General features: G+C 40.3%; 1 protein-coding gene across 1 annotated transcript; it reads left to right on the top strand.

The window, feature by feature from the left end:
• Positions 1–9,069: 9,069 nt before the first annotated feature.
• Positions 9,070–10,552, top strand: LOC111876863 (stearoyl-[acyl-carrier-protein] 9-desaturase 6, chloroplastic). Its single transcript, XM_023873428.3, has 2 exons — positions 9,070–9,791; positions 9,877–10,552. Exons 1-2 carry the CDS (start codon positions 9,201–9,203, stop codon positions 10,441–10,443), a joined length of 1,158 nt encoding a protein of 385 aa, XP_023729196.1. The 5' UTR covers positions 9,070–9,200; the 3' UTR covers positions 10,444–10,552.
• The last annotated feature ends 1,671 nt before the right edge of the window (positions 10,553–12,223 follow it).

Raw genomic sequence — 12,223 nt, 5'->3', positions numbered from 1 at the left:
AAGTCTCGACGAGAAGCATCTACATCCGACTGTAGCGATGACACAAGACTGTCAAGGTCAGCAACATCACGTTCCAGACTCTCCACCTGAATCAATAAACCCTCATTCATCTGTGTAAGGTAGTCAACCTTAGCCTCCAGCACGACCCTGGCCTCATCAAGAACGCTCTTCTCAGACACTAGCAATTCGCACTTTTTCTCAGACAAGCGAAGATCACCACCAAGCTCACTAAGCTGACGCTCCAGACCAGTTGCGTGTTGCGTGTTGTCATCAGGGATCACTACCACACTAGTTGGGGTGGATTTCATAGAACTCAGCAGGCGAGAGAAGTTGCGCCTAGTATGCACTCTCTTGGCAGTGGTGGGCGCTCCAGTCACAGGCTTGCCCATGGTTTGTATAGTTTTTCGTTTTGCCTGCATCCGCCGGACATCTGCAATGATTCCTTCTTTGCTATGTTCGTTGTCCTCCATGGAAGAAGAAGAGACACCGCCCAGGGGCATAACAACATAAATGGGGCGAGCATGTAGCGGGTTCTCCCCGGACGCCGATGAACCTGCTGGAGGAACGGGAGGGGCAATGGTTAGGACAAGCTGATCCATTCGGCGGGGTGGAGGGAGAAGATCGACCAGATCCACCTCGCGAAACTCCAATGTGCCCCGATAACGCTTGCGCAACACCTTATCCATAGACAGAGAGGACTCAACACCTAGGGCAAACAGAACGGAAAAATAAGTAACACGGGAGTAATGAGGGGACGAAAAGGGGAAGGGAAGGATGCAACACTTACCATCAACGGCGGAGAAGAACACAACCATCTTGCCACGTCACCTCCAGGATAGGCTCATCCCTACCCCAGAAAGAAGTGCCTCAGAGTAATCCTCAACAGAGACTTCCACACTCTTCAGGTAGCCGGCGACACCCTGGTTTTGGGGGAAAAGTTTAGGCATGGTATCGGCGAAAGCATTTGCACGATAGCGACCACTCCCAACTAACTCCTGATTCACCCACAACCACTTATCCTGCCAGTTTTTCGGGGTGCGCCCGTCGGGAACCAAGACATGTCCTCCTCGTCGGACCGAGAAGGTGTATTTGTCTCCGGTAACACAGAATCAAAAGAAGAACTTGAAGACGAAATAATCTGGAAGATACCCATTGGCTCTGCAGATCATTTCAAATGCAACCACCTTGTTAACTGCGTTGGGAGTCAACATCTGAAGACTGGCACCATCTTTTTGGAGGACCTCCTCCTGAAAATCGGTCAACGGGAAATGGATTCCAGCGTCTAGGGTTTTCAAGAAAACCCCGATCTTGTCGGGGGGAGGGGAGGAAATACTAGAACCGGGTGCAGGAAACTCCACACCTTCCAGAGAAGATAAGCCATAGGTGGCCTCCAGCCGACGATACTCAGTGGCAGAGGGGACGATTCCAGGAAGGTCTGCCATGAGGAAAAGAACAAAGAAAAAGGAAGAAAGAAGAAGAAGAAGAAAGAGGAAGGCGAAGAAGGAAGAAGGGAAGGATAAAGGTAAACCGTTCGAAAGCCCCTATAAAGAAGAGGGAGAGGCGGGACATTTAAATGCCTGACATGGTGACGTAACTGCCAGGCATCATGCGCAGTCACGTCACCATTAAAGACGGAACGACGGTGATAACGTCTATTTTATGCATATATTTATGATGTTTTCTTATTATTTTATACTATGTTTTTATGTTATTTAGAAGTAAAAGATACTTAATATGCTTTGAAATATTCAATTACAGTAAAAATGGGAGCTGGAATGCAAAAGAAAGAGAATGGAGCTGAAAAGATGCAAAAAGGATATTGTTGGCAGATTGACCCCTCTTCAGTGTTTCGGGTATATCTGATGACTCACAAGTCCAATTGACTAGATTCAAAATGTTCTGAAAACTAGACGACATTTCCTACGACTTATGTGAGAGGGACTTTTGGCTAATTCGACACTTATCTTATCCAAAATCGGCCTTGAAGATGAAGCATAAAAGCTGGACGGAAATTCCCTCCAAGTTACTTATTCCCCAAGCACCACTTTCCTTATCTTTATCTGCTTAATCCCTAAGCCACATTAGTTTCCTTATTCCAATCCAACTCTAATATTCCATATAATTCCATCTCCATCAACTATAAATACCCCATATCATTCCACCAGTTTCATAATCTATGATATTCCACTTCGACTTGTGCAACAAGAAAACTTCATAGTTGCCGTTTTGAGGGTCAAGGAGGCGGCCGGAAGGCCGTTAAGCTAACGGGAGCGGAGACTGGAAGGATTGGAGAGCGGATACATGTCGGTAATCATATGGGTTGTTAACGTGACCATGTTTAGCATTCCATTGTGTTACTATTCTGTATTTAGTTTCTGATTTAGGTGTAAAAACCTTTTACTTTGCGTTTGTGATTGAATGAAACTTTGATTATTAGACTAATTCCTATATTAAATTGTTTGTTTGTGTTTAATTTATCTTTCCAAGCTTGTTAAAAGATCCTTACGTATTAATGATTATTATTTGCTGTTAATTATTAAGTAAATTGAGTTGTATGAACATCTGCTTGATTGCTTGTTGCTTATGATTTTGATGACCATCGAGATTATAAGTCTAAGAATAACGAATGTGAAACTAGGATTAACTTGGGAATAAGTAAGTTAATGTGTGAGCCTTGTTTGATGACCATCAACAAGAGGTTAAATTGAATTAGTAATTTGATTAACTATATATACAAGTCTTGCTTGATACGAACTGAACACTAGGAAGCATGTTAGTTTAATCAACTGATCACTGTTTGAAATGACTTGTTTGCTAAAGGATTAGTTGTAGTGAACGTGAATCTAATCATTTTAGGAATCGGTGAACATAAATAAATGAATTTATGTATGCAATTGTCTATGTTTTTAAGGTGTAATTTATCTAAATCAAAGTACCTGAAGAGATTTGTTTTCCTGTTAGTTTATCAAAAGTTGTTAATTAATTGTTAGTTTGAGATTTATTAAACATGACCTGTAACCTATAATCAAATATTTTAAATTAATTCACCACCGTTCCCTATGATCGACACCCGACTTACCTAAGCTATACTGTAATCTGACTAGGTACACTGCCTATAAGTGCATAGTTAGTCTAAGTTTGTTAGGTCATAAATATTAAAATTAATGGGTACTTTTGTGCACATCAGGTGGGTAAAGGAAAACCGACGCGTGTAAGCTATCTAAGTCTAGAACGCCGTAGCTAGAGCTGCAACGCTACGCCTACAGGACTGGGGGACTTGATGACGTGCCTAGGGCAGCACGACAGAAGCACGAGCCAGACACGCCAGCCGAGCCTAACCCAGCAGGCTTAGTGTCCGCTGGGGCTCCTGGGAGTGGAAGGCACAGACGAAAGGCTCGCGCATGCCAACCGGACCCGGCCCAGCAGGCTTAGCGACCGCTGGTATCCCTAGGAGCGGAACACACAGGCAAAAGGCTCGCGCCCGCCTAGAGACGCTCCCAACTCCAAGACAAAAGAAACGGTCAGGAGACATGCAGGAGGATCACCCCATTACCGTCAGATCCAATAAGAGCGCCCTGACGGTTAAAGGCGCACGACTCTCCAATCAGCACCCCTGATCCTGTCTCCTGAAAAAGCGACCTTGTCTGGTACGGATCAGGCAAGGGAGCTAGGTATAAAAGGGTACACTCTCAGACCTACGAGGTAAGTTCTCTGGATCCCTACAAGAGAATATACACATACCCTAAACACCATCTAACTTGACCATCGGAGCGTTCTTCCGGGAGCTCCTCCCGGAAAGCGGCTGACGACCTTTGTTCTTTGTGATCTTGCAGTGATAACTAAACGCCGGAGAGCATCAAGTGGATAGAACAGGAGCAAGGTCGCATCAATTAAACATACAAACATTCCTCAGGCACTATCCGGCATCGGATCGGAATCTGGAAACATATAAACCTACATCGGACACTGCCCGACATTAGACCTTAGTCCGGAACATACTATCATACATAAACGGGCCGTCATTGGTGCCTTCGACCAGTTCCTACTGGAGGAAAACTCACCTCACAAAGCTGAATGCGGAATCTCACGATAAGGAATCTCTAACGGCTGCTCCAACGACTCCCCAGCTATCATTATCACGATAACACTTAGTCCAAATCCAATAATCCTTCTTAGGGTAAAATTACCATTTTACCCCCGTGGTCTAATTTGGACCATATCCAAGGCCAAATTCCATCTAATCTTTCCAAGTCCACTAATGGCCCACTAAAGGCCCATTAATGGCCCATTTTTCTAAATTGGGCCCTACTCCTCAAATAGGCCTTCCTTAAGTCCAAACATGACCTTAGCCTAATAAATGACTCTTGATGTCCCACTAAGGCCTAGAACCTAAGAAGTCCAAAGATTAGCCCAAACCGAGGCCCAAATAACGTGAAGCCCAAATCAGTGAGTACGCAAGGCGTACTCCTCTGTACGCTAAGCGTACATGCTGCATGGCTTGTACGTTGCGCGTACTGGCTTGTATGCCCAGCATACTACCCTGCTAAGCCATATTCCTCAAAAGTGCTTAATCCCTTGAGACCTTAAGCCTAAAATACAGATCTGAATCTATTAACATGTCTTAACTCATAAAGTCGATTACTTTGTGGCGTGCAACCCACCAAATGGACCCAAACTTGGAATATAACAACTAACTTCCATGAAAATGTCTAGAACTCATGCATGATCATAAAAGGACCTTCAAGATTGAAACGTTACTGTTATTGGGACTCGTATAGAACTAAGGGTGGCAACCCTAAGCCTAGATATGAAGTTGAACCATAAAAATCCATTCTTGGGACCTAAAAAGCTCCAAAACTCCATTAACATAAATTTAAGCATTCACAAGGCAAGTTGAAAGCTTTTTACCTCAAATGAGTGCCAAATAGCGATGTTATCTCAGATCCTTGAGCTTAAGCTACTCAAGTTCTTCTTCTTCAACTTCTTATTTCTCCTTACAAGCTTCTAAACACCACAATGAACTTCTCAAAGCCAAAAACACACAAGGATGAGGAATGAATGACTATCTAGGGTTTATGAGGTTGAGAGGCTGGTAAGGAGGCTAGGGTTTGACTCATAATGTTGTATTTATATGGCTTAAACCCTAAAAATTAGGGTTTTGAGTCTTCTTGCATACGTTGCGCGTACACCTTAGTACGTTGCGCGTACGCACCTCTGCCCCCCGCATCCAATGTTGCACTACGCCCCACGTACGTCAAACTTACGTCTAGTGTACGTCTTCGGGTAGCCCAATTCTATCAGCCCACTTGCTGAACTCCACTTAATAATCCATTTATTTATTTCATAGCCCAACAATTAATTACAAAGATATTAAATAATTATTACCTCAAGTGATGGATGTTACACCATGCATGTACGCGCAACGTACGTATGCAGTCCCTAAACCCTAAATTTTAAGGTTGAGCGGTATATAAAGAACATTATGTCTTAAAGACCAGCCTCCCTCTCACTTTTAAGCAGCTACCACAAAACCCTAATTCATATATTGTGTGTTCTTGTGCTTGGAAGGTCTCTTGAGAGCATTCTTGGTGTTTTAATCCATTCTCCAAGGAAGTGAAGGTTGAAGCAAGGTGATGGTTCAAAGGAGAAGGTGTAGATCTGGGATTGTTGCTTCATTTCAGACCTTTTTAGCTATAAAGTATTGAACTTGCTTTATGAATTCGTAGATCTCTTGAGTTAAGTTTTTGGACCTCTATGGTCCAAAGAATGAAGCTTTATGGTTTGAAGTTGTTTCCTAAGCTTAGGGTTGCCACCCTTGGCGTGATGAGAGTCTCTAAGTCATAAAGTTACCATCTTGGAAGTCTTGTTGCATCCATGCATTAGTTTTGTTCATTTTTAAGGAAGTAGGTTGTTATATTTTAGTTTGGGCCCATTTGGGGGCATGCAAGCCACCAAGTAATCGACTTTATGGGTTAAGACCCTTCAATGGACTCAAATTTGTGTTTGGGGCTCCAGATCTTAAGGGATCAAGCTCTTTTTGGGATTATGGCTTAACAGGAGAGTACGTTGGGCATACAAACACGTACACACAACGTACAATCCAAGCAGCCTGTACGCTAAGCGTACAGCTAAGTACGCCCCGCATACTGAGTGGATTTGGCGTGGCATCTTTTGGGCCACGGTTTGGGCTGTTTCCTTAGAATTATGCATTGGGCCTTAGTGGGCCATTTGGAATTGATTCTTAGGTTAGGAAAATGCATTTAGGCCTTGGGTTAAGGGCCATGTGAAAGGATCGGGCCCAAATTGGAAATTGCTCTGTATTTTGGGCCTTATGGGAGTAATTATCTCTTTTGGGCCATTGGTTATGACCCAGAGTTTCATTTTGGACAAGGGTATGTTAGGGTTAAAAGGGTATTTTACCCCAGCGAGAACTTTTGGTTAAGTGATTTAGATATTGTACTTAATTAGCTTTTATTTTTCAATTTGATAGCTCGGGGAATCGTAGGACCAGCAGTCAGGGATCATTCGTATCATTCAGCTTTGCGAGGTGAGTTTCCTCCCGAACTAAACAGGTCAAAGGCACCAATGTTTGCCCGTGTTTATGATTGTATACTCCGGACTAAGGTCTGATGTCGGGCGGTGCCCAATAAATATTTATATGCTTTCCAAGTTACGGTCCGATATCGGGCAGGGCCCAAGGAATAGTTGTATGCTTTGTGTCTTCATGACTCTTGCATATGTTTATACTCGTATGCTTCCGGACTAAGGTTAGGGTCTGATGTCGGGCGATGCCCGATGAATATTTGTATGCTTCGTATCTATGTGATTATTGTATGCGTATGTGTGTTTATTTGATATATATATATATATATATATATATATATATATATATATATATATATATATATATATATATATATATATATATGCCGAGTTCAACTCGATGCTGGGCGGGGCCCGATGCCGGACAATGTCTGATGTCGCGTGGGGCCCGATGCCGAATATAGTCTGATGACGAGCAGGGCCCACTTTATGTGATGATGTGTTTGGTATGTGGTAGTTTGGAGAAATTCACTAAGCCTCGTGGTTACAGTTTTTAGTTTTGGTTTCAGGTACTTTTGGTAGCAAGGGAAAGAGCTCGGGATGACTGTACTACACACATTATGATGTTTTTTCTTGGGATGTTACTCTGATGTTTTTGATATTGATACTTTGATTTATGAACATGTTTGAATGTTTTGACAAATGTTGTTTATTTAATATTTTAAAAACGAAATTTTTGGGACCATATTTTATGTATGTTATAGTATGACCAGGATTTGGCCCTTGGCATTGCAAGAAAAGACCATGGGGGTAGCCGATGACATTTATATGTAAGACCGAGACTTGGCCGTCGACACTGCAAGGAAAGACCATGGGGGTAGCCTATGGCACTTGTAAGTTTTAGAATATAATATTTTGAAGAACTCACTAAGCTTTGTGTTTACAGTCTATGTTTATGGTTTCAGGTGCTTCTAATTCGAAAGGGAAGAACCTACTGGTGGCACAACATCATCACTTCATGATTACGCATTTGAATAATTCTAATGTTTTGAATATTGTGACTTGATGTTTATTTTGAACAACTAATAAATGATTTGATAGACTTTAAAAATGAAAAAACACATAACATTATGGTTTGAACATAAAAAAAACATTGTATTCATACAAAAATTGTGGTTTTTAAATGAAAAAATATGTATTTATACGATTTCAAATGTAAAAAAAATAATAATAATAAGTAAAAATAAATACATAAATAAATAAATTATTTATACGGTTTCTAATGAAAATTTGTCAATATTGAACAAAATTGGAAAAAGTAATTTTCGATTTAGAACAAAAAAAAATAGAGTGTCAAAATAGAAAATATATATATATATATATATATATATATATATATATATATATATATATATATATATATATATATATATATATATAGTATGAAAGTTGAAAAAACTGAAAACTTATATATTTTTTGTAAATTTTTTAACTTTGACACGTCAGCATGCTACATCATCATGTCGTTTTAACAGACAATCGAGTTGACCGGTCATGTGATTAGAATTATAAAAAAAAAATGGAAAAATAGTGTTCAATTTGTGACAAAAATAACACGGTGTCAAAATCGAATTTCCATATAAACTTAATGACTTTTATGGTATTTACCTATCTTTTTATGCAATTTCATATGTTTTAAAAGCTTAAAGTTATTTTTGTTAAATACTCAAATATTAATAAACTTTACATCTTTCAGACTCTTAATTTTCAACAACCGACTACCAATTCCCAACTATCAACTACCACCTACCACCTAGTATAATCGAACACACCCAACATGGCGTGAATATATATATATATATATATATATATATATATATATATATATATATATATATATATACACACACACACACACGTGCCCAAACTGATCTGAAATTTACTAGTAAAAATTTATTAAATAAATTTCATATAGATATAAGGATATCCATAATGCATTGAACTTTATAAAATTGAATAGAATCTTAGAAAATTAAATTTATATTAAATATTTAAGGAAATTGAAAATTTCAATAGTCATTAAACTTCATATCATTAAATGTTAAGATAATATCTCATAATTATCGAGTTTTATCCGTTGAACGACATTTATTCAAATTCTGGTATTAAACTCACCGTTATGAGGTCTAATATACATATATTGATTACAAAAATATAATATTTTTTATTTCCGTTAACAGTCGCCAATATTTTGAATACATATTTGAATTTTCATTTAATAAAAACCACTTGGCCACATTTTTAATATGGTAAAAAGAAAAGTTTTGACGGATGTCAGCCTTTTGCAAATACTGCTAAATGTTTTCCTACACTCAAGTCTCAACGACTCAACTCAACCCACAGAAATCTCCCACCCACATACACACATACACACATAAAAAAAAGTAACAAAACCACTGCACCCCCTGTTTTCCTCCAAATACAGACTTGAGAACTTGTTCATCGTCCATTTGTGGATCTAAGAGGAAGCCAAGTCACTTACTCATAATCTTTTTCTGTAATTATTCCCAAACATCAATTTCAACTTCACTTTCACACTTGTTATAAATCTGTCTCCAAGCTCACTCCACTACTCAACTCAACATCGATCGATCGCCATGCAGTCCTCTCTAGTGCTTTCGCCGCTTCCATCATACATTCCACCACTCAAACACACCACTTTCCGACGGATATGCACACCCTCCGCCGTAGCAGCACCTCCTCTCACCACCACTCTCCGCCGCCACCAAGCAGTTACCCATTCCATGCCACCCGAAAAGGTCGATATCTTCAAGTCACTTGAATCTTGGGCGGCTGACTCCGTCCTCCCACTACTCAAACCCGTCCAACACTGCTGGCAGCCTTCCGAATTCCTACCTGTCTCTTCCCAGCCATACGATCAGTTTTCCGATGAAGTACGAGCCCTACGAGATCGGACGTCGGAGTTGCCGGACGAGTACTTTGTGGTTCTTGTGGGTGATATGATCACTGAGGACGCTTTGCCGACATACCAGACCATGATCAACACCCTTGATGGGGTTCGCGATGAGACTGGAGCAAGCGCAAACCCTTGGGCGATGTGGACCCGTCAATGGACGGCGGAAGAGAACCGGCACGGCGACTTGCTCCGGACATATCTTTATCTTTCCGGTCGAGTTGATATGAATATGATAGAGAGGACAGTTCAATACCTCATTGGTTCCGGCATGGTAAAAGATTTTTCCAAAATTCCAACTTTTTGCAATTAAAATACTTTTTTTCCTGAGTTTTAATCCATGGTGTTATTTGGTATAGGATCCGGGAACAGAAAATAATCCCTACTTGGGGTTTGTGTACACGTCATTTCAAGAACGCGCCACCTTCGTTTCACACGGCAACACCGCTCGGCTAGCGAAGGAACGCGGCGATCCTGTTCTTGCACGCATATGCGGCACCATTGCATCTGATGAAAAGCGACATGAAAACGCTTACGTGAAAATAGTGGAGAAGCTACTGGAAGTGGATCCGACTGGTGCGATGTTGGCAATAGCAGACATGATGAGGAAGAAGATCACAATGCCGGCTCATCTGATGTACGACGGCGAGGACCCATCTCTTTTCGAGCATTTCTCGGCGGTTGCACAGCGGCTTGGGGTTTACACGGCGGATGATTACGCTGATATACTGGAGTATCTAATCGGAAGGTGGAAGCTGGAGAAGATTCAAGAGTTGACGGGTGAGGGAAGGCGTGCACAGGAGTTTGTGTGTGGATTAGCACCGAGGATTAGGAAGTTGCAGGAGCGAGCTGATGAGCGGGCGAAGAAGATGGAACCACGTGGTGTCAAGTTCAGCTGGATTTTTAATAAGGAAGTTATGGTGTAATTAAATCGTTAAAAGTTTTTTTGTTTTTAATTTTGTTTGAATATGACAGTTGACATCTGTGTTTCGTTTTAGACAAAACTTCAAAAATGGTCCCTGTGGTTTCCAGAAATATCAAGTTTAGTCCCTAAGTTCAAAAAACCTCACAGATGGTCCCTGTGGTTTCAAAACTTTTAACAAATGGTCCTTCCGGCTCACTCCGTTAGCATTTCACCGTTAACTCATTTTTTAATAAAATATTGTAGGGGTAATTTCGTCATTTCAGTTGTAACCTCCTCTCTTTAATATGAAATGATTACTTGCTTGCACATCACTACCCGTCCCTCTCCCAAGAAGATAACCAGTTACAGGTTTAGTCATCGGGTTCATTCCCATCGTAGAAGCAAGAACAGAAATTGGGATTTAGGGTTTTAAGCTGCAGAAATTGCAATGGTGCTATCAATATGGTGTTTTCGAGAAAAATTTGTAACCGTGGAGGACTTAGGAAAAACATACGATACAATACTACAACAAAACTTGTTTTTTCTTGTCTATTGTGTTGACGTAAGGAAATCATTGATTTTACTCTTTTTTTTGTGTTTACAAAAGGTTATGAGAACTATTTCACGTTGAAGATACACTACAGTGGTGTCTTCACCAAAGCACCTGGAAGGAAATACGTTGATGGTGTTGTAGCATATGTAGATTATGTTGACACTGATTTATTTTCAGTTCATGAGCTTGACGACATGGTTCGAGAACTAGGGTACAAAACTGAGCAAACCCTTTACTACCATTTCTGTATCCCTGAATACCCTTTGGACTATGGCTTAATGTCTTTAGGTAATGATCAAGATGTACTTAAAATGGTATCATATGTCCCTAAACATACACTTATTAGGGTGTATATTGAAACTGGTTAGACAAGGGTAGGTAGTTATTACAAGTCTCCTTCTAAAGTTGTTATTGAAGAGTTGGAGCCTGATAGTGTGTCACCTGAAATGAATAGAAAGAAACCTTGTAGGAGAGAAGCAGGCTCATGTAGTAGAAATCTTGATCTAAACAAGTCTATGAACCCTGATTATGAGCAGTCACAAGTGTTAGATGTTGATGAAGGCCATGATTACTCAAAGAGTATTCTACCATTTATAAGGTCACAAGGTAAACAAAGTCGTGTCATTCAAAAGGAAGTGGTGAATCATGAAATTGAAACTCAAGAAGAAGTGATCACTAGTGCAGTTGAAACTGAAGAACAATTGGGAACTTACCATGTACAGGAACCAAGCTGCCAAGCTGATGATGGAGCTAATACTACAACAGTTGATGACTATGAACCATTTGTAGAGGATTACTCACTTTATGCTGATTATGATGCTGAGTTTAATGTTCAAACTTCATTTGAAAAACAACCAGAAGTGGATTATCTAGAGGGTATGGTGAGTGATGATAGTGGAGATGCTTTCTACTCTGAGAGTGGCCATGGTTCTGAGGATAGTGGAGATGATTCTGATGACAGTGAATACAATGTGGATGAGTCTAACATACAATTTGATGTAGTAGACATGAGTGAATTCCATAATGCTGTTGATGTGGATGAACATGGAATCTTGAACAATCATTCAAAAGATGATGGGATTGGAGTGGTTGACTTTGATGATGAGTTGGAAGTTATTGCCACTGATGATTATCAATTTGCAGGATTTCATGAAGATGATAGGAAGAGACTGCTAAAAGAGTTGAGTAAGTCAAGTACATGCTCACATGGAGAGGTTCATGTTAAACCATTTTAGATTGGTCAGGTCTT

This window comes from Lactuca sativa, chromosome 9, assembly GCF_002870075.4.
Source record: "Lactuca sativa cultivar Salinas chromosome 9, Lsat_Salinas_v11, whole genome shotgun sequence".
Taxonomy (NCBI): domain Eukaryota; kingdom Viridiplantae; phylum Streptophyta; class Magnoliopsida; order Asterales; family Asteraceae; genus Lactuca; species Lactuca sativa.
This window is presented reverse-complemented; position numbering and strand designations above follow the sequence as displayed.

What these genes read in the sequence shown, in the direction of transcription:
- LOC111876863 (XM_023873428.3), top strand. Translation starts at nt 9,201, where the DNA reads ATGCAGTCCTCTCTAGTGCTTTCGCCGCTTCCATCATACATTCCACCA. An exon ending in ACCTCATTGGTTCCGGCATG is followed by an intron (nt 9,792 to 9,876) that starts GTAAAAGATTTT and finishes TATTTGGTATAG; the next exon opens with GATCCGGGAACAGAAAATAA.